This window comes from Paralichthys olivaceus, chromosome 8, assembly GCF_024713975.1.
Source record: "Paralichthys olivaceus isolate ysfri-2021 chromosome 8, ASM2471397v2, whole genome shotgun sequence".
NCBI classification, from domain to species: domain Eukaryota; kingdom Metazoa; phylum Chordata; class Actinopteri; order Pleuronectiformes; family Paralichthyidae; genus Paralichthys; species Paralichthys olivaceus.
In genome coordinates, this window is record NC_091100.1 from 3,534,690 (window position 1) to 3,557,232 (window position 22,543).

General features: G+C 43.1%; 1 protein-coding gene across 2 annotated transcripts in view; it reads right to left on the minus strand.

The window, feature by feature from the left end:
• The window catches only part of sdk1a (sidekick cell adhesion molecule 1a), a 221,523-nt gene that overhangs the window by 116,491 nt on the left and 82,489 nt on the right, over positions 1-22,543 (minus strand). For both annotated transcript variants that reach the window (XM_069530412.1, XM_069530411.1), the window contains exons 2-4: positions 18,896-19,052; positions 15,404-15,510; positions 13,789-13,936 (exon numbers count right to left, since the gene is read on the minus strand). In XM_069530412.1, the coding sequence (XP_069386513.1) occupies positions 13,789-13,936; positions 15,404-15,510; positions 18,896-19,052 (412 nt within the window). The remainder of the gene's footprint in view (positions 1-13,788; positions 13,937-15,403; positions 15,511-18,895; positions 19,053-22,543) is intronic.

Below are 22,543 nucleotides of genomic sequence, written 5' to 3' on the forward strand. Positions count from 1 at the left end.
ATACACTTGTCACCATGGTGATAGGAAATCAATACAATGCAAAAGAATGGTTCTGCCTACAGGCAAGAACATTTTAATCTACATTATTCTGTAACAAACAACCACACACACACACACACACTTTCATAGATCTTCTAACGTGCACAAAGCCTGCAGCTACAAAGCCAGTGAATGCATCACTCACGCTGACCTGCTCCTTCCACCAAAGCCACAGAGGGTGACAGAGATTGCTCTCTCTATTTTCTCGAAAATGGGAAATAATAAAAAAAACCTCTGAGCACATGCATGAATTGAAATGACTCCAAATAAAACGATGGATACACTTTAGCCTGTAGAGGCCAGAAACCCCTAGAATTGGGAGAATAGTGTCTCAGTCATTGCCACAGCTTTCCCCTAACGCCTGTAACTGCACGGTGTAACTAACTGCTTCAGCTTTAGAGCTGGAGTTAGCAGCTAGCTGTTAGAAAAAGTTAGCTTGGTCCGGCCAGTCAAGAAAACCAAGAGGAGACTGTTGTGGTAATCAAAGATGAGAAAAAAGAAAAAAAGAACGTGACTGAGTAGGGAACTGGATTGAGTTATTAAGGATGGAGCGCAGATGCCAAATGAATGAATCATCTGCATGTATCTTCAGATTATTATCTTTTGGAGCTTTTTTGAGGTCAGCACATTTTACGGGTGTTTTAATGGGTCACAGTCACTGGTGGGTTTGTCCCCGTGTCCTGCCCATTAGTTTGCACAAGTTGACCAACTAAAGCCATGAAAGTTCTTCCTCCTACTTGTTTTAAAAAGCAAGAAAATGTTCAAGCTCTATCTCAAGTTAAAAAAAAGTTACAGGCGTTGCAGTGAGCTGCCTGTTTGGCTGAAAAAACGACCTCAGCTGAAACTCAGTTTTGTTTTGAGCCAAAAATAAAATTTCCGAATGGAAGGCTGACGTAAAATGTGTTGTGTGCAGCACATATTTAGAGGCTGTGAGTGAGTGTGGACAATGTGTTTGAGCCAGGCTTTTGTGTGTGTGTGTGTTACATTTAATAGTTGGCTGTATGTGTGAGCGAGTGAGTATTGGTGATGGTACAATGTGATTATCTGGTAAGCCAAGGGAAAATTGACAAATAGGAATCCTATAGCACGACCGAGCAGTGCAAGCCAAGGAAGCAGGAGACTAAGTGAGAAAAAAGAGCATTCTACATTAAGGATGGATCGCTGTGTTTGGACAAAAGAGCAGAGGACGGCGTGTCACAATCTGAAATGCTGGATGCACTTAATTCTTGACATCAGCCCCCATGTCGTAAACAGGAAAACCCCCATGTAAATACATGAGCGGAGGAGTTAGAGCGGTGTGAGCTCAAATTTAGCCTTTAATTGTGTCTGAGAGAAAATAAACTTGTGACCTTCTGGATATTGATCCAACTCCTGGTTCTCCAGGACGTCATCGTGTAGCTGTGATATTATCCAGTCAATCAGCGGAGTGTTGTTTGTGCTTTGGAAATCCAGAGATAAAGTGTATCTACGGTGTAAGTGATGATCTATCTGCAACATATTTTGCATTTCCTCAATTTGTTTATTCATTAGTTTCATGGTCTCGTCTGTGGTAATCACCGATCAGCCACGAACAGGGCGCCAACACCAAACCTTCATCAGTCACTCCTCACTGCTCTGTGCTCTCTCTCTCTCTCTCTCTCATTCTCCCCCGCCTTCCCTCTTTCTCTGTTTTGTCGATAGGTTAAGAGCTCCCTGCAATGACAGATGTGTGTGTGAGTGTGTGAGTTTGTGCACTGGGTGTGTGTGTGTGCATGTGTGTACAGTCTGGTCAGTGATGGATGTGTATGTGGCAGGTAATTAAAAGTGTGATTAGTGGATAATTAACAGAGGTCTCAGTCTTTAGAATATTTAACGACTTTAGACAGAGGACACGCACACAAGCTGGCAGGTGGGAGTGTGTTGGTTCATACTGTAATAGGGGAATAATGATTCCTCAGAGTACATACATGTACATGAAGGATATAGGCAAGGAGAAAACAATAGAACGGAGACAGGACGGGGAGAGGTGAAGAAAGAGGAAAATGGAAAAAAACGGGTACACGCCTTTCAAAGATGCCTCCATAAAATGAATGATCGTCGGTACAAGCTACACAAGCCGGTCACACAAACACACACAGCCGCACACTTCTCCCGTCTGTCTCTGAGTGATCAGTTCAGACTGAAGCAGCTGCTCCACGACCGACACGGAGCGTCGCAGACTAAACACGGAGCGTCGCAGACTAAACACGGAGCGTCGCAGACTAAACACGGAGCGTCGCAGACTATCATACATGAAAATAGAAACACTTAGAAAGGTTAAAGAGTTAAAGGATACGTGTACGTGTGAAGGAATTAAAAATCCAACTGGTATTAAAATGGATTCACAGCCCATGTGATGATGAACAGATATCTGTCTCTTTCTCGTCCCAACAGATATAAGGCCTTTCTATTAAAGATAGAAGCACATGGCCCTGGTGGATTACTATTGTCATGGCAGGTTTCCAGGTGAAAGCTTCTCTGATGAGAAAAATGGACTTTGCTGCCACTAATGTTTCAGATTAGAGCCCAACAGTCTAAAGACATGTTAGCAGCTTCATGAGACTCTGTCCAGGGACAGCTGTGCCTTGAGCTAAATGCTACTTCTATCGAGCTAACATGCCGATGTTCAGGAAGACTGATTCGCCACTTTGCTTTGAGCGATAACACGCTAGCATTTCCTAATTAGCAGGGTTAGCTAAAGTTATTACAATTCATCCAGGGGGGCATGAAAGTGTTCTATACAATTCCAATTGTAATGGATCCAGTAGTTGACCAGATATTTCCACCGAAACGTCGCATATTCAGAAGATCACCAAAATCCTCCGCAGTCCATTTATACAGATGGAAAATCGATAAGAGCTGTGAATCTCAATTATAAGACCATATGCTTGTAAAACATGTCAGTGTCTAGTCTGGGCAAATATGGTGTTCTGACAAACTGATTTCATTCTCTAAAGAAATACAGATAATGTGTCTGACAGAAAACACGACATCAGACTGTGGAGGGAGGAAAAACACAGGTAGTCATTTTGCAGGTGCAGCGAACACTGTTTCCTGAACAGGCTGAGTGGATGGTAAACTTCAGAATGAGTCATGATAGTTGTACACGGTGAGTGGTGCTTCACAGATCTGAATAACACGGAATGAACTGCACAGAGCTACAGTGGATGAGTGTGTCTGGGAACAAAATGAGGGCTTTTGTAAATTCAGGTGACACTAAATTCAGCCACGTATGTTTACATCCTGCTTTTTATCCAGATATCCAGAAAGCTTTTTAATACCGGGGGCCGGGGGTCTTCAGAAATATAAACGATGGCCAATTAGGGCTTGTTACAGTCCATAAAGTATTCATTTAGTGCTACAGGAACAAAAACAACTATGACGATTTGTCAAGGATAATTAAAATATGATAAAGGAAAAATAAAATAATGGCAGTTAATTTCACCATATTTTGAAACTGCGATACAATCATCTTTGTTGCACTCCTGCAGTTTAGAGAGATTTTCATTCCTACCCTCCTCCTCCTCCTCCTCCTCCTCCTCCTGCTGCTGCTCGTCGCCCTCCCTTGAGTGTGAGAGGCAGAGTAATCCTGTGTCATTTGGGAGAGTCATTAAGTACAGCCTCAGAGTTAATGTCTTTCCTACTTTCTCCTTTCTACTTTTTTTTTTGAAAAGTTCCTCTTTTTACCTTAGTTGTTTAAGAAATGCGACTTGAGGAAGACGGCAAAATCGCAGCAGAGTTACGAGACGGGGGGACACGAGTAAAGGACGGATGAGAGGAGTCTCAAATTCACCTGATGTATCCACCAGACACAGACGCTGTTATCTCAGCAAGACAACAAATATATCTGACGGCGAGCTGAGGTCGGGAAAAGAATGGCGCTATCAACTCTAAAATGTCCGAACAATTCTGTGTCAAGATAGGAGGAAGAATGTAATGTATTAAAAACACAGTGGTTCTACCTCGTGGTATAATGCGGGTCTACTTATAGCCTACAGACTTGGAGAGCACATCAACAGTTTTAAACAAAGCTACAACAAATTGCTTTTGGCAGAATAAGCAATGAATATTCATAGTCCGACAGCAGGCCCTAAAGTGGTGTCTTCATAATGCAATTCTATCCCACTCCACCTTGACAATGAATAATATTACCAGAAAATGCAATGCAATTAAAGCAAACCCGTGTTCCCTGTCTCCCTTTGCCACATGCCACTCCCCCACCCCCCACGCAGTACAGTGATAATATTAAAAATTAAACAACTCATCTGATTTCTTTACTGCAAAATTCATGCATAATGGCGTGGTGGTAGAGCACGTCGCCCCGGGCTAGTTTTTTATTTATTTATTTATTTTTAGCAACAAGCCATCTTTTGCACACAGATTAAATGTTTGACATTGAACCTAAATTTCATATAAAGAGAGGTGGATAAAAACAAGTCTAAGGTCAGGAAGTCCCTCGGTTATTTACACTGTTGATTAAAAATGTAGACAGGACGATTAGTAATCATTAACTGATGAATATATTATGCATGAATGTTTGCATACTTTGGATTTTGAAAGATAAGCACACACATACAAACACAGGACATGTCCTGGTTTTCACTATGACCGATTTCCCAGAAATACAAGTTTTCTGACTGTTGGATTATCTGAGTACAAATGTAAACAGATGATCGGTAATGATGAACTGAATAAGTTAGACCTGTATGCTTGGATGTGCTGGGTGCATGCACAGGGAGCTATTTAACCATTTTACTTACATGAAAGTAGTTTTTCAGAGTATCATTATAATGTATATACAGCTGAGCAACCTCCACATACATTATGTTCTCCTGGCGTTGGGAGAAAACAAACTAATGATGACTGAAACTCTGTCGAGAGGGACACACTGTGCACTCAAGGCACCGGGTAGGTCATCAACACATTTACTAAGGGAGCGTTCAGACTGAAAACAGCCCTGCATGAACATAATCCAAGCCACTGTGGTAGTGTGGGTATGCTGTTTTAAGTACTGCAGGGACAATTAAATTAGATTGGAGGTTTTGGTACGGAACTAATCTCAATCAAACTTGTTGGGGACGGGGCTCGGGAAGAACCAATTACATTTTGGTGCAGATACAGATGTGACTGACCTGCGATTCTTATTTTTTTTATTTGGTGCTTTGTTTGCATCATCAGGCATTTTCAACATGTCCATTGATTTTTCAGGGAATGATGCGCAAATATAGATGTGAAATGTCCAAATCTAGCAGATCTATGTTATGTTAGCTGTGCTTTAAATCTAGATTAGAAACCTGCAACTAGCATGAATGTGAAGCTGAAATAATGTGGATTCAGGAAGGTGAACACGCATCTAGTGTATCTTTGATACATTTGATGAATGTGACATTTTATGGCCGGATATCACAGTTAGGAAGAATGTGTCTTCACCATTTTACCACTGGAGTCATTCTGTTTTCAGTGTCGTCGATCGGACAAAGACTTTTGTTATTATTTCATGTGCGTGATATCTGAGTGTGGATGTGTTTTTCCAGCAGAATCCCCGTGTTGCTTTATTCTGTATTTGGATTCATCTTAGCTCTCGCAGAGCGTCGTTAGTCTTTGTGATGCTCGTGCCAAAACAGCAACAAGAAAAACAAACAACACTTCAAAATCACATTGATCAACAACAGAAGAAATGGCTGAGCAAGCCGGATATAAAGATCAGACCGCTGCTCATTAATTTCTCCTTAGATTAATTGACAGCAGATTCTTTTCTGCCAAACCTAACTGTATGATAATTTGCTATAGATCATCAATTCTTCTACACAAGTGTCTCTGACTGAAGTCAATCCCGTAGGCTCATTACCACAATTAGTTCCACTGGTTAATTATTGTTCAACAACACCCATCTTAATAACCCCACAATACACCAACGCTGAAACAACTGCAAGACAGATCCATTTCCACATCCCTGCTACAATCTTCAACTCGCTGTTCTGAGTTTCCCTTTCAAGACCTAAGGTGAGCTGGAGGTCAAGAGTGGAGGAATACTGGGATTACCATCTTCCTTTGAACGGGGATCAACAAGCGCTAATGCTACCTGACAAGAAAGGAGGACAAAGTGAGACGAAGGGTGAGAACGAGGAGCAAACAAGAGAGACGCAGCAGCAGACAAATGTCCATTGAAATGAAGAGAGGGGAAAAATATTGGAAGGGGAAATAGAAGCATTTATGGTGGAGAATTTTCATTCTGTTATTTGCCGCCACATTAGAGGACCAAAGGAGCAATTCAATTATGGACTGGGATGCGAGAGATGGGAGGGAAGAAGGGAGAGCGGGAGGGAGGAGAGGTAAATTGGAAAATATCAAATTCAGGCAGGCATCAAAAAAATATTTATTGCTGCTTAATGACCAGTCTTTTATTAAAGTCCCCAAATAAATACTCATAGAAACATTAAATGGCATACTGGGTTCACTAATACTGGTGACGAAAAGATAATTCACTGTAACACACCTTGTTCTTCACGTCATCGTTTGGCCGATATTCAAAATATCACATGTTTCCTACAGATGAACTTTAATGATGACGATAACTCATGACGCCTTATTTGAGCTGTCAATTAAAAGTTATTGTAATTCTTACCAGAGCAGCATCATGGCTCCCAAAAGAAAAAACACACCAGAGTCTGATGTGATATGTCTGATGAAACTCTCCCAGCTCATATATGGCATCGATACGTTAGCGTCACATGCTGAAATTAAAACAGTAAATGAAAACATAGGTTTTTTCCACTGGTGACTCGAGCCTGTTCCTCAAGTATATTGAAGCAGGGTGTTTGTGTAGCTAATGAAAAAATATTACAATCATTTAACACGTTGTCGGAGCATAGATAATAAGAAAACACAGAACAAGGGAGACATTTTTCTTTATTCTCTTTATGGGAAATATAATTTCGAGATGTGCTGCAGATACTTTGATTTGATTTTAGTTTTGACTCGCAACATCACACATGATGAAGATTAGGATCCTGGTTATAATCGGGTTTATTTTGGAGGATCCTGGATACGTTTGCATAAATGTGATAAGAACTTTACCTTAAAAAATGATCGAAACCATTTAAAGGATATGACGTTGATGTAAATGCTGAAGAGAGTGAAAACCTGTCAGCAGCAGGTGCAGAGCGAACATTTGATCGTCTCTTATCTCACATATGGAGAAGCTGTAATCTGCAGGTATAGATTTAATTTGCATTTGCTGAACAATCGGTATTTACATTAACTACAGAGCTGATTGATATTGTGCAGTAAAACAATCAGTAGATGTTGTTGAATATGTGTTTATATTAAGACTGAACTAAGTGAAATCCTGGCAGTGAAATGCAGTATATGAAAATAACCTTGACACATGGCTGTACTTAGTGCAGTCAAACGTCTTCAAACCCCACATGTCTGGGATAATTTTGTAATCCTGAAAGTAACTAAATCATATCATTGAGAGGAGAGTCACACACAGCACCTAAGCTTCTGGTGGCTCGAGAGATTAAGTTCCAGACACAATGGATTCAGATGAGCTTAAACTCTTTACTCCCCACTCATTTCTTCTGACTTTTTCCCCCCTTCATGTCGTCTTCCACTTCTCTCTCAGTCACTTTGAAGCTCCCCTTTGGCTGCCGTGAGAAAACCAGTCATTAGAAGTTGAAGCGGAGCGGCGGTGGACGGAAGACCTTTCGAATGGCAGTTTGACACGTGGTGAGATCTAAGCCTAAATACTCTTCCAGTCTAAATAATGCTTCTTTCTTTTGATCGCATTGTTTGTTTGATGCACACAAATGCATACGCGAACACGGCCGCTAACGCAAACTCAGCATCTGCTTGCAAAGTTCAGACGGCGAAAAAAACTTTCTGTTCAGAACCTCTGCTGAATGAGAGCGTGATGGAAAATCACTCCCTCAGTTACCGCTGTCAAAGCGGTGTTCGACAAATCAAAATGAATGAATGTACGCGGCATATGGCCCGGTCCACGAGGACCAATATTTCCCATCAGGCCCGGTCCTGGCACTGACCACCTGTGACATCAGCGCTCGCCCCAACGCTCGACTCCCCAGCAACACGAAACTGAAATATTCACTGTCCGCCCAGCCATGCTCCTGCATAGATAACTGTCTTTATTTGATCACACTGGGCTCCCCGTGTCCCCGATGGAAGAGGGAAGGAAAGCTCTAATTCTCAGCAGCCTGGCTGTCCTCATGAAGCCGCCGGCTATCAGAATCATTTCACGTCCATCTGCCACGGGCCTCAAAGCTAATTAAAAGCAGCAGCTCGCTCTTCTCGACCTCGGCTGCAGGTCACAGCTAAAATATATATCGGTGGCGATGGGGAGGAGGCGGCACTGTCCCAAAGTTGTTATGACTGCTGCCGGACGACGCAGAAGAAAACAGACTCAGCGGGTCTGAAGTTCAGCGTCCGTGTAAAAATGGAAGGAGGAAAAAACATTTTTTGGGCGGGCGGAGCGAATCAGAGAGATGGTGGTGAGAAGAGCGAGAGCTCCGTTAGATTAGAGCGGGAGAGAAGTGACAGCTTTCAAGTTCCGGCTACTACTTTGAGAGCTGGGGAGTTTGGGAATGTTCGTAGATGGATGAGGTTTGCATGTTTGTGTCGGGGTTGTTTGCGCCTGATATGCAAAGTGGGGTTAGGGGCAGGCACACGGACACAAATTAAGAGGTGGGAGCGGCGGAAAGACAGACAGCGAGATGGAGCCGGGGGCTCTGGGAGCGATGCATATCGGATCAATAAACTTCATAAACGAAATCATCAGCTCGGTCACCACGAAGACAGCCAACCGCCAGGCACCATCTGGCCCTGTCTCACCGGACCGCAGGATCAGCCAGCGTAACCTTGCACACAAACACGGATGTACACACACACACACACACACACACACACACATATATATACCGTTATACACGCAGAGCAGTGCAAATATTCAGTGCACTCACTTTGTCGCGCTTGAACGCACACAGAGACGTTTGAGCCAGGTAGACGCAACCGAGATTGGTCTGGAGAGACAGATTGTGTGTGTGTGTGTGTGTGTGTGTGTGTGTGTGTGTGTGTGTGTGTGTGTCTGCATCCACACAGCAGTTAAACAGTTTATTCAGGAGCAGAAGTTTATGGGTTCTGTATCACAGTGTAGCCTGTAGCATGATAATGAACTGTAAAAGAGACACGGAGTGAGAGGACACAGGAATATAAAGAATAATTTGGAGGCAGGAAAGTGGGAGTGAGGGATAGAAGAGAGAGGTGAGGGGGCAACGGGAGAGGAAGACGTGTCTTGTTGAGACAAGAGACGAGCCGTGAAGAAAGGTGCAAATTAGTCTTTTCCATCAGGGTTCAAAGGAAGAGCTACGCATGAATCTTCATCACAGTGTGTGCATGTGGAAGGGGGGGGGGGGGCGCAAATCAGAGTATTTCATCTGAAAATGCAGAGATAAAAGTTTTCATCCAGATCACATTAATACCTGAAAAGTGAAATGAAACACTGAGATCCACTTCTACTTAGCATCACACAGCTGCACCATAAATTATTCTGAAGAGCAGAAACGTGACCCTGAAGTTATTAAAGTGAAATGTTACCGCGTCGATGTCTTCTGTCAAACAACATTGTTTGAATTATGTCTTCGTCACAAGTGATATTACAATAACCACGACCCGGCAAGTGGCAGCAGCAGCAGCTGTGATTTTTATCCTGTTGCCATGGATACAGGTTCTGGTGCCAAAGCCTTCGATTTCAGACAAACTCTCCGCTACCGAAGTTTCACACATCTTCTTGAACAAACCGTCAATGTCACCGTAACAAAGAGTGAACCGACCCTCATAACAGGAATAAAGAGACAGCAGTCCAAGATCTCCTCGGAAACTCGTCTTTTATTCGCTGCCAACTTTTGTCCTTTTCTGCACTTGTACAAGACTGAATATTGATATCAAATGGTTCCAAATGTTTGCACCAGCTTCTTGAACGCAGTAAGACATTGTGGACGTGACTTGAAAAGGGTTGGAACTGCTGCATGGTTCGCGTTCGGTACCTCGGGATGGATTTTTTTAGCTGAAGTTCAATCGAGGTTAATTGAGTAATCATTAATGAACTATTCATTAGGTTTCAGCAGATTTGCTCTTGAGTCTGATTCAATCTGTGTCTAACATTGGAAGTTTGGTTTCATCGGGCCTGAAAGAGCAGAGTCTGACAAAAATAATGCGTAACCGCACATTTTCTGAAACCAAACACAACATTACAGATGCACAATCATAGTGAGGATATAAGTGGTTGATGTTAGTTTGCAAAATCAGAGGAATTCAGACTCTGTTTCCTGTTTTAATCTCCCGAAAAAATCATGTGAGATACGAATAGAAGGGTCGTCAGTCCTCCTTTGTCCCTTCTTGGCCCATGTCCTATCCTATATACGTTTTTTTGGGAATCTGTTCAGTATAGTTTGCGTAAATCGGACCCATAATAACAAACTATCCTCCTGTATGGAAACAGTAACAGCCAGGGACCTTTTGGGATTTACATTACCGAGTATGGAATGAATACACAGAGTCACAGTCACGAGTAGGAAGAGGATCATTACAGGTGTCCTCTCACTTCCTCATTTTAACGGCTCCCATCATGTTATCACCTCTCACTATTTACAAAAAAACAGATTCAACAAATGTTCTTTATTCCACAAGCTGTGACGTTTTTTTTAAACATGCATAAAAATGAGGACGTCCAGCTGGTCCGGAACAAACGTCCATCTCCGTCAACCCAGAGCTGTGTAAGGTGTAATGTGAGCACGAGTGTTGGATAAAAAGAAAAAGTTTGTTTGGTAACATGCTGGTTTGACCCCTTACGTCAGGTAGACAGTTGGTGTATCGGAAACCGGAACCTCTGATCAACCGTTAAAAGGTTTTAGCACGAGCGTCGACTGTGAGAGTGAAAATTTCTCCCTGACTAATTTAATGGCCTGATGTGCAGCTGTGCCAGCTGTTTGTCAGAGGTGTGTACCGTGTGAAATATTGACTGCCGAATCTCTCCCTCATTCATTCAACGAGGGGAGAGATTGTCTAGGACACTCCATAGAGTTAATGGAGGTGGACAAATGATTTATATTAAGTACCAGAGGCGACATGTCTCCCTGTCTCCGCATAAAATTTGTATATGGACCAAATAAAATACTTCCTGCGTTAAGTGTAAGGCCTGGTGCTGTGTGACACAGCATCTATGCTCTCTGTACTCCCAGAATGTCACTGATATTGTATTTCATGCAAACGTGTTAATTTCTCACAGCTTCATCGGAGGCAGGCAGGTATTCAGGAGAAACTAACTCTGAGGGCAATAAACAGCTGAAGGAGATCCTGAACTTAATAATTTATCGTAATAATAAAATTCAAGACTGTGCATTTTTAGCCAGGATGTTTATGACTTTTTTTTTTTTTTTTAAATAATCAAGTTGAAGGGCAAAGAGAAATGGAGCCACATGTATTGGCACCAAATCAAGCGACATCATCATCTGTGTTGTGATCAGAAGGCCAAAGCTCTCGGATGACTGCTCGGCTGAGTGCACCTGCCAAACTGTGACAGCCGATTGCTCACTGTCAAATCATATTTTGTTTTAAATGCTCTGCTAACCTACTGCCGCAACTGTTGCATCAGTGCTTAGTCTGCAGCGTCTGCAGCTTCCTCAGCTCCAGCTCAACGTTTATTAGTTTCAATTTTTATGTGAACTGCAGTTTTTTGTTTTTTTTTGGCTCTTTTTTTCCATAATTATGTCTCAACTCATCTGTTTGGCTCCTGACATCCATGGTTGTGGGTGGGGAGCTTCCACAGCAGACCTCTGCCACCTGAGATAATCACAGTGCTTTTGTTTCTTGTGTAAGTAACGTTGTGGTTAAGCTGAGGTCGACACTGAGGTTGGAACAGATAAAAGATGTGTCGTGGCTGTTTGTTCTTTATACTTAAATAAACATAAGATATAAGCCTGGTTTTTGAGTCTGTGAAATAATGATGGTGGCTCACTCCTCTCTGTGTCGGCTAGATTTTCGAGTGTGACCTTTTGTAACAGCTACACACATTTATAAAAACGTCCAGGGTGCTCTAAATAATTATCTTCAAGCACACCGGGAATCAGCTGCCTCTGTGCACGTGGACTCAAAAGTTGGCCAACGACCACTAGTGGGTGTTACAGAAGAAGGTGTGGAAGACAAAGTGCATCACGGCTGCTCACTGTGCCTCTTTGGTGTGGATGGAAAAGGCCAGTACAGTAACAGACACGTGGATGTGACAGAAAAAGTTTTCTGGCTCGCTCTCGCAGCAGCAAGTGTCTTTATTTTACTGTCACAGATTTTTGAAAACGAGGGAAACAGTCAATCTTAAAGTTGGGTACGGACAGTCACCACCTTAAAAGTGATATATAAAAAAAAACGTGCCCGTTTTTGAAACATCTTTGGTCACACAGAGCTCCGATATCTGCACTTATTAAAATATGTTAATGGGCTGTTGTCATGAAACAATCTGTAAAAGTACAAAGCAAGAAGAACAAAGGGCCTCCCAGTTTTCTGTTTTCATGGATAGCAGCGGGGAGTACAGTGTAAAGAGGCTAACGCAGTGCAGTGGTGATGCTCTGACAGTAAACACTTTCAACGCCGACTGTGTCTTTAACAGCAAAATAATTGCAGTCCGCTGTCATTAAGCCACACTCGATGACGCCCCATTAACTTAACGGGGAGAGTCCTTTTCTCTATTAGTTCGAATCCAAAAAGCAAAGTCAAAGTTGATGCGAGCCAAAGACAAAAGTAAAATAAAACAAGCCGCTTGTGTAACCTAACTCTCCACGAAGCTTTTTCGCAGACGCGCTCGCGAGGTTGGGCGACTGTCGTTAAAGGAGCGGTGAAGTTGCTGTCTGGCCGTTTACGCGCACAGCAAGGCCACTGACAATTTCACCCGATAACACACAGGGGAGCAGTTAGTGTTCTAAATGGGGAGTTAGTTATCTAAGAGTGCGAGTGCAGCCTAATAAAACCTCTGCTTTTATTAGGCTGCATCAGGTCTAACAGGTCTGCGCCTCAACACCTACTTTCACTGATGAGTAGACTCGAACAGCCACACATTCTAAAATCATTCAGGATAATCTGCAGCGAATGATTCTCAAAAACCTTTCACAACAAACCCACCGTTCCCTGCTTTGTCTGAGTAATTACATCATTAATACACAGATTGAACATTTTTCAAAATAAAAACACTGACAGGATAGCTGTAGCAGCGAAGGAGTAATATGCAAATGTCAGGCATTTAAAAAAGAGCCAGACAACGGCATTAAAAAAAGGCTGTGAAATACAGCTTGCACCACACATCCAGGGAATTTACATAAAGGAAGATTTCGGGTATACCTAAAATTACTTAATAGCCCTGTAGATGTGATTAATTGAAAAATCCATTTTATCTTGTCTTCATAACGTTGTTATGTCTGTGGTAGTGATGCCTAATGAAAAGGGTCAGTTATCTAAGCTTCATAACAATCGGTGTGCAGGGATTAAAAAAGAACATTTTAGCTTCTAGAACGAGTTAATTAATTTACCACAGAGGGATAAGGAGTGAAAAATTTAAATTTTTATCTCAGTCCGTATTCTTTGCAAACAGCTTGTTCCAGTGAGTCCCTGGATGAGAGTGAAAGGGAGAGAAAGGGAGAGAGCGGAACAGAGGATGAGAGAGACACCTACATTCGGTTGTTGGGGATAATCTTCTGTCCGTCTTTGAACCATGTGACGAGGGGTCGGGGGAAAGAAGCGAGGGGTGGCGGGCTGATGATGGCTGCTCGGCCCTGAGTCGCTGTCTTTCTCTGCTCCTCTGTGGAGAAGCTTCCTAAATCTGGAGGGAGGGGGAGGAATGAAGAGCGAGAGTAAAGACAACGTATAACAAGTCACGCTAAGAAAAAAAAAAGAGCATTCAACAGAAAATTAGAGCATCAGCGAAGTGGTACAGAGAAACTCATGTTCACAAACGATGTGGTTTTACACGTTTGATGACACAGAACCTTGCCGGGTTAGTTTGTGATCTACTGCTGTTCATGTGTCATTCATGTATGTGCACTTTATTTAAGAACATTTCTTTTTGGGTACAAATATCTGTTCTTTCTACTTCACTACATTTTTTACTCTGCGGTGTTGTCTACTTCCTCCATCACTGCTAGTCAGTCAGGAGAAGCAGAGAAGGACTGTGGTGCTCAGTCGGAAAGGTTCTCAGAGGTTCTTTCTATTTTCTCTTTACTCCACGCTTCACTGTCACCTGGTATTTTCTTCTCAGCACTTCATTCAAATCCGAGTTATCTTAAAGCGGGGTGAAGACTTAGCTGCTAACGGTACAATGAGCTCAAACAATTCGCTCATGACTCCTCCTGCCTGTTTGCAAACCATTCCCCGGGTCCATCGCTCTGAAACAGAGTCGTAGGTTCTGTGACTTGCTTCATATTGTCGGATTAAACTGAGGTTTTTGACACACAATCTAATTTCTTTGTGAATTTAATATAGCTTAATTTTGGCAGCCTTTATTAAACACATTTTCTCATCAGCCCCGGACCTTTGCAGGCAAAATGTCTCAGCTTATCAAACGAGGTGAGTCCGGGGGTAAGTCGAGGGTTCAGTGTGGTTCAGACATGTCTGTAATAACAGCAGGACGCAGAGGACTGAACGCTGTGGGGGATTTTAGACGCAGACATTGCTGCTGAGATAACTGGGGAAATTTATGAATTATAAAGGCATGAACAAAAGTTACTATGATGTAAGTACCCACGCTGCCACACTGGTTTCATTGGGAGCTGTAGTTTAATTTATGTTGAACTGAATCTTTGATAGCGAGCACAGTGGATGCTGTTCCATCTTAAATTATAAAAAGTTAACCCCGGGAACATGGTTAACTTTTTTTTTTTAGGAGAAGAGATGAAAGGAATAACCAAATTGAAGATTGCATGGAGTTACAGAAGCTAATGGTTCAGAGGCCAGAGAGGATTTGGTGTGAGGACTTCTGCAGGTTTCAACAAGTGAAACCTTTTAACACCATAATAAATGAAACGTAAGATCCATGTCAAGTACAACAGATATGAAGGAAGGAAAGAACTTCTGTGATTTTCAGATATACTAATCTTTTTCCACCAGTTTTCTTTCGACAATGACGATAGAAAACTGCCAAATTGAATTTGACATCAGTAATTATCTTGTTTATTTTCCTCGTTGGTGATTTCCTGGTTAAAATCTTCCTCAAACAACATCACAAAAACAAACCTGTATCGGGTGTTGTTATAATGGCGTGTACAATCTGTGTGTATTGGTGTGTACTCACAGGCCACCTGCACCTCTGTTCTCCTGTGGATTACCGCTCCCATCCTGTTCCTCACTGTGCACTGATACAGGCCGGCGTCGGTCCTCTTCAGAGACGAGACGGACAGCCTGTGGATGGACGGACACGCAGAGAGGACATTCATTAGGGTTTTGTTTTATCTCGGAGCTGTAAATAAAGACGGGGGAGGAGAAGTTGGGAGTGATGTTTTGAGACCAGCAGCACGGAGGGGGAGGAAGGTGAAGGTCTGTTGGTCCATATGTAACCACTCTTGTGTACTTTCCTTCCATGACCTTGATCTAAGAATGGACTGGACCTGAGATTGTCAAAGTTCTCCAATAACAGAAGGGAAGGCATGTGTGTTAGTGTATTTGTGTTTGTGTGTGTTGTATAAAAGGTTTTTGACTGTGTGCGTGTTGTTTTTGGTTCTAAAAGGGCTTGTTAATGGGGCTTTAATGGACTGTGCTTCACTAATGGGAGGCTTGGCATAGGATCTAGGTTGGTGCCATGCTGGGCAAACACACAAATGCATACGCATGTACACATGGATACATGCTACACACAAACGGCATAGACACAGTACAACTGGACATCGCTTTGGGGCTCATTATGAATACCAGGACAGCCAAGTATTTAACTCCCAGGCTGTCGGCGTCCGCTGCCAACATACACAAACCCACACACTAATACACACACACTAATACACACACACGAACATCAAAAGGCACACGCACGTAATTCCATTTGCATCAGGAGTGACACATTACAGAGCACCTCTCATCCTGAAACAGATTTTGATATTGGACAACGCCTAACGCTGCATCTCTCTCTCTCTCTCTCTCTCTCTCTCTCTGTCCATCTTCCATTCCTTTTTAATAGGTGTGTGCACCGGGGCTATCACTGTATTTGTATTTTTTTTTTTTAATTCTCACAAGTTGTTTGTTTTTTTTCTTTATTTATCTCACCGAACACAAAGTGCAGTGCTGACAGCCGTGAATCAATACGATACATTCCCAGTAAATTAGTCTGAAAGGGAAGTAAAAGATTCCCTGTGGGATTCAGGACGAGAACAAGTTCAGTCAGGTTTTTACAGGAAGACAGACTCAACACAAATTGACCAAACTCCTCCGTTATCCATCAATCTGTATTCATCACATCACATCACATTGAACATTCTAGTTAAAATATAATAGGAGGAAAAGTTGTGGATATGTGATTCGAGTGTCCCACGAGTCGTTGTTTGTTTCCTTTATTTTCTTCGCTGTGTGTTGTGCTTGCATTGAACGAGGAAGGAGGTAGAGTAGTTTAATTTATTTCTACGAGCTCAATGAGGTAGTATTTAATTAACAGAGGGATTAGCTAGAGAAAGTGTTCTTTGTGTAAAATAAGTGTATTTGTCAGCTATAAATGTTCTACAGTTTTAAAGATAAGTGCGGTAGCCTACTTATTCCTGTTCTTGGAGACAATGCAAATATTAACGACTCATTTATTTAAGTCAAACTTTTTTCGTGATGAATTTTAATTCCAATCCTTAAGTGAGAAAAGGGACAGTAGCTGAACTGATGCGTAACTTTCCAGTGATGTGAGTCAGTAAGGCTGCAACAAACTATTATTTAAATTATTATTTTTTACATTTTTGGGTGATCATAAGACGATCATAAGTTCAGATAGGTCACAAAGTCAAGCTCAGCCACATTCCAGTGCGACAGCAGCAGTTCAGCCGGTGACTCAGCTCATCCCCTCCTATGCTCCCGATTGGCAAAGTTTCTATGGCACGCTTTATTCAAGCTGTTCAGCTGCCTCCTCTACCTGCTTACACAGCAAAGCTACTCCACAACCCACCCCTGCACCTCCTTCTCATACTTTCCGTGGCGACTGACAGAAGGGCAGGAAGGTCCCAGAACACACCACTTGTGTTGACTGGATTTCAGTCGGGACACATGGTCCTGATTGAAATTCAGTGTAGTATTCTGTGCAAGAAAGCCATCGATCAAATCCTCAAGAGTTGAGACCAAACATTTGTCATGTTTGCGTTAAAAAACCACTAAGAAATGATTAGTATTATATAAGTAATTGCAGATTCATTTTCCGTCAATCAACTGACTGTTAAATCGTTTTGCAATTACAGCACAGCTCATCTGGATTCTTTACCATCCCGTACACGAAACAACACAAGAGATGAACACAAATAAATCACGTTGTAGAGAAGTTTTGGAAAGGGACAAAATATGGATCAAAGTAATGGACTGGATTTAAACTGTGTGTACCCATTCACAAAAACACACACACCCACGCTCCGGTGGCAATGAGCTGCTCTGGAAAGCACCGAAGAATTAGGAACAATGTGGGTTTAGTGTCTTGCTCAAGGACGTGGACAGTAGAAGCTGTAGGCTGAGGACACCACTCTACTTACTTTGCTCTGCTTTTAATCAATTAACAGTAAAATATTCAACAATATGAATGATGTATGGGCATATTAGAAAAATCAGGCTTGAAATACCAGATGGTCTCACACACACACACACACACACACACACACACACACACACACACACACACACACACACACACACACTCTCAAACTCACAGCTCCCTGCCAATTCAGCATAGCCCTGGCCCCACCAAACTGAAGTAGCCAGAACGCTGAGAGCAATCCAGAGCAACACAACGTCTCCTGGCTCAAACGACGACTGCCTACAAAATGCTGGCTCAACCTCTCATTCCCTCACTGTGCATGTATTCCCATGATTCTCTGTATTTCTGAATGATGTGAAAAACAATTTTGTTTCACAGCTGCAGTTTTGCCGAGAGGGATTGCTTCGCTCTTACCACAGCAACACACAAAGGGACAGAAGGAGAGTGGCACAGGAAGAGAGGCAGAGAGGCACGGAGAGAAAGAAGCTCACATATTGATTGCTTCTCCTCTTCTTTCCCCAGACCATATACATATTTATAATGCTAATGCAATTATTAATCTCACTTTTGTTCCACAGCCTAAACGTTCTGACCTTCTCCGAGCACAGTCCATCACTAACAGGCGCAGCTTTTATGCAGCAGCTGTTTATCCCAATGCTACGGACAAAACCCTGGAGCGGCTCCAGAGGATGAGTTGCATTTTTTCAGAAGATAACTTGTTTGCATGTGTTGGTTTGTTGTAACTTCCTTGCAGAAAGTTTTAGAGTCAAGCCTGTTCGCATCCAAACTCATGACGAGTGGAGACCCACCGTGACGTCAAACATTGTCATGTTAGCATTTACAAAAGGAACATCAGGCTGTTTTGAAACTAGGAATTGAGAATTAAGACTATGGAGGTTTCAGGCACTTTCCACAATGGCTTCACTTTTCAGGACACGGAGTCTACGTCCATAGAGTGAATCACACATCGACGACTCTCAGAAAAAAGGAGGACAGGACCAATAGGCAGACACAACACTTTAGAGATAAGAAAAGGATACAGGACAGAAAGTCACACAATGCCAGTCGCTGCTAACTGACCTGAACTGCTGTGTCCAGTCGGTGAAGTTGCTGTTGTTGAGAGTCCAGCGGTACTGCAGAGGCCAGCTGCCTCCAGCCAGGCAGGTCAGCACCAGCCTGTTTCCCTCCAACACCACCTGCTGCCCTGGTCCACCCCCTCGCAGGTAGGGGGCCATCTCTGACAGACAAACAGAGACAGAGAAAGGAAAGTATGTTATTCTTGCTATTTGAAAAAGCTGCCTTCCCCTTTTTCTTGCGGCAAATTTCAGCTGCATTCATCCACAACAAAAAGGAGGAAAAAAGGTTCTATTCATGTTCTGCTCTTCACACAAAGAGAAAGTTGGAAAAACATTCACATCGCTTATCTTGATTTTTTTTTTTTTTATGTATAGTTTTGAGCTGGAATCAGAAAATTCTGTAATAATGTTGGCAGGTGCCATTTAGCGAAAGTCAAAGCAGATATGAAAACTCATTTCAGAATTTGAAAAGACATCTGGTATCAAAGCAACTTTAAAGAGAAAAGTTACCGAATGAAATGTGTTTCCTCGTGTGTACTTTCTCCTGCTCCTCACATTCAGAGTCAAGATTTTTCTTTTACCATTTTGCAAAAGGTACAGGTAGCATATGTGCACTGGAATTCCTGCAGCCTGACCCTCTCAACTTCATCTCACTCTTTAGACACCTTCAGCAGTTTCAAGTAGTGAGTGCGACGGTGTGAAGCAAAATCTGAGACACATCTGTTGGGATTATCTCTTTGTGGAGATGCCCACCCCATGACTGAAGTTTCATTGATTTGATACTGAAGGAGACATATTCTGCTCATGTTCAGGTTCATCACTTTAATTTGTGTTATCACTTGAAAAGGTTTGCATGCTGTAACGTAAAGAAATCACTTACAACACAGCAGAGGAAAGCAAAGCTGAGACAGTACAATATGTCTCCTTTAAATGAAAGGAGATATTCATAAAACCATGTTTGATGGTAAACAATGCGATGAATAATATTGATTTTTGACTTTCAAATTGAACCCGAGGAGCAACACACGTCTTGCGTGTATGATGCGTGTCAAAACATGCCTATTGTTTTCAATGTAAGACCACACACCAGAAGCATTTGCAAGGCGATGTGCATCACTGCTCTGACAAATCCGTCAGGGTTGATCTGCAACAGCAGTCCAGAAAAACAGTAATTCTATCAAATCCCCGGACCGCCGCAGTAACTACTTGGCCGCACACGCACGCTGCTGCATCAAATGCCATTTGGGCGCTTTAAGGCTTCGCATGACGACAAAAAGTCAACAGTCGTCCACAGTCTCTGTCAATGCACGTGTTTGGATTTTCTCCAGCTCCGATGTGATGTTGAACTGATCAGTGAAATAACAAACAACCAGTTAACTGCAATTTTTCTGCATCTTGTTTTTCTCTATAAAGACATCAAGTTTTATTTCTTAAGGCTCGGCTGAAACTGCACAGTATTGTATTATTTAGTGACTCAGAGTGTTAAACCTTATGATAACCCTGTTGAAATCGCTTGCCGTATTTTACAATGTACATTTGCTGCGGGGGCTCAGCTGCAGCTGCTTTCAACACAACAGCATCCAGTCTTTAACTCTTGGCTCCGGCGCTCAGACCTGGCTCGCCACAACACAAGGTAGAGACATCAAGCTAAAAATGTCTGTCCACAGCCGCGAGCTGCAGGACAGTCAACATGCGCCGGGGCCGGGATCCAAATGACAAACAAAACCCGGCACCAGGGTCTGAGACGAAAGGTGAAGGTGAGGGAAGTTACAGATTTCTTCTGCCCATCAAGCATTTACACACACACGCACGCACACACACGCACACACACACACACACACACACTCTGGGTTATAGGGGACGAAGCTTATCTGCTTGTGACAGTATGTACGGACAGGTCCATAACTCTTTTACAAACTTTTACATTCCCTCTTTCTCGCTCTCCTTCTCCTGTCAACTCAATCTTCTCCCCACCCTGTCGTTTCAGCTTTCGCGGTTCCGTCTCTCCTCTGCACCTCTCATTTTGTCTCCATTGTCTCGGTTTCCCTTCCTTATTCCTCAGTCCCTGTGGATGTGTCAGGGCCACCTTTTCTTCTCCCCTTGTCTTTCTCCACTGTCTCACCCTCTTCCCCCTCCTCTCCCTTCTAGATTGATAGCTGCCTGCTCCTTGCACAAGAGGGAAGTGTTCCATCCATGATAGATTTACACTCAAGACTGTGAGTGTGAGTGTGTGAGAGAGAAGGAGATGGTGTGTGCGTGTGCATGTGAGTGTGCATGCAAGTATAAGGATTTATTTGGAATATTCCGCTTCTACAGACGATGGCTGGCAATGCAGACTCCAATGTCATACTGCTGACCAGCACGATAACTCACCTCCGCCTGCCTCGGCGTGAGAAGGAGAGAGAGAGAGGGGGAAGGAGAGCGAGCGAGCGAGCGAGCAGAGCTTACCAGATATGACCCTCAATTAGAAATGTCTATATGGTGCATGTGTACTGTACACTTGGAAAGATGTGGACATTTTGTGCCTCTACCACTCGTCTACCACTTCCTTCCTTCAGTGCAAAGCCAAATGTTCTTGCCCCCCCCCCCCCCCCACTCAACTCCCTCTAATCCCTTCTTTCCATTTTAGAGAGAGTCCATTAGGAACCATACAGACAGAGACGGAGAACACCACATCCGAGAGGAACAAGGTCAGCTAACAGCATGTTTCACTCATTGATGTCATCGGTCTCTCTTCCTTCCTCACCGTCTGTCTCTCCATCAATCAGTGTCAACACGTCACTCTCTCTTCCCCACAGTCTTCCCTTGTCCTCACCCGTCTTTCCCTCTCATCTGCCTGTCTACCCAGCCACCTGTCTGTCTATCAAGAACTCCCCCCCCTCGCTCTTTGTTCTTCTTCTCTTGTTGCCCCTCGGTCCATCTCTGTCAAAGTGTGTGGCAGCTCAAAGTCTCGCTGCCTAACAGAGAGTTTGGCCTCTGAGTGTGAAAGGAGAGAGCAGACGTACTTACATGTGCGACACTTTTTTTTTTCTTCACCCCTGCTGTGACATGTGCCTGCCTCTGCTCTCAGGCCCATCTTATGGAGCTGCTTAGGCAGATGCTGGGGAGGAATTCAATTTGCCCGAGAGATGAAGGCTGTGATAGAGGGGGGGAGCGGGGAGAAGATGATGAAAGGACAGGAGGAGGAGAGGAGCAGGGTCACTGCTCAGGGGCTGATAGTCTGCCACCATCCCGCTCTCTCTCCTCTCTGTTTCACTCTATCTCTCTGTGCTTTTACAGTTATTGGACATTAGGCCCAAAATGACTTGTCCTTTACAAATGGGCCAGTAAGGATCATTATTCTTACATTGTGCTGCATTAAACATCCTGAAATTAATCCTAAAATTACAGTAACAGCTGCGTCGGGATGGGAAATTTTCCCTGGCTCGATCTGAGGTCATGGAGCAGCAGCCCCGGCGAAGGTGTTCATTTTAGTATTTGAAATTTGAAAATGTGTCCGTTTGCCATAGGTGGTCAAACAATAACCATTCGCAGTTTGCAGTCAGATGAGGGAAAAAAGAAAAACCCTGACGTGTGAAATGCATCGCAGAGCGTTGAGAGTGCGGGAACGAAACTGAAGTGGAGTTCTCACTCCAGCAGTGCCTGCTTAATT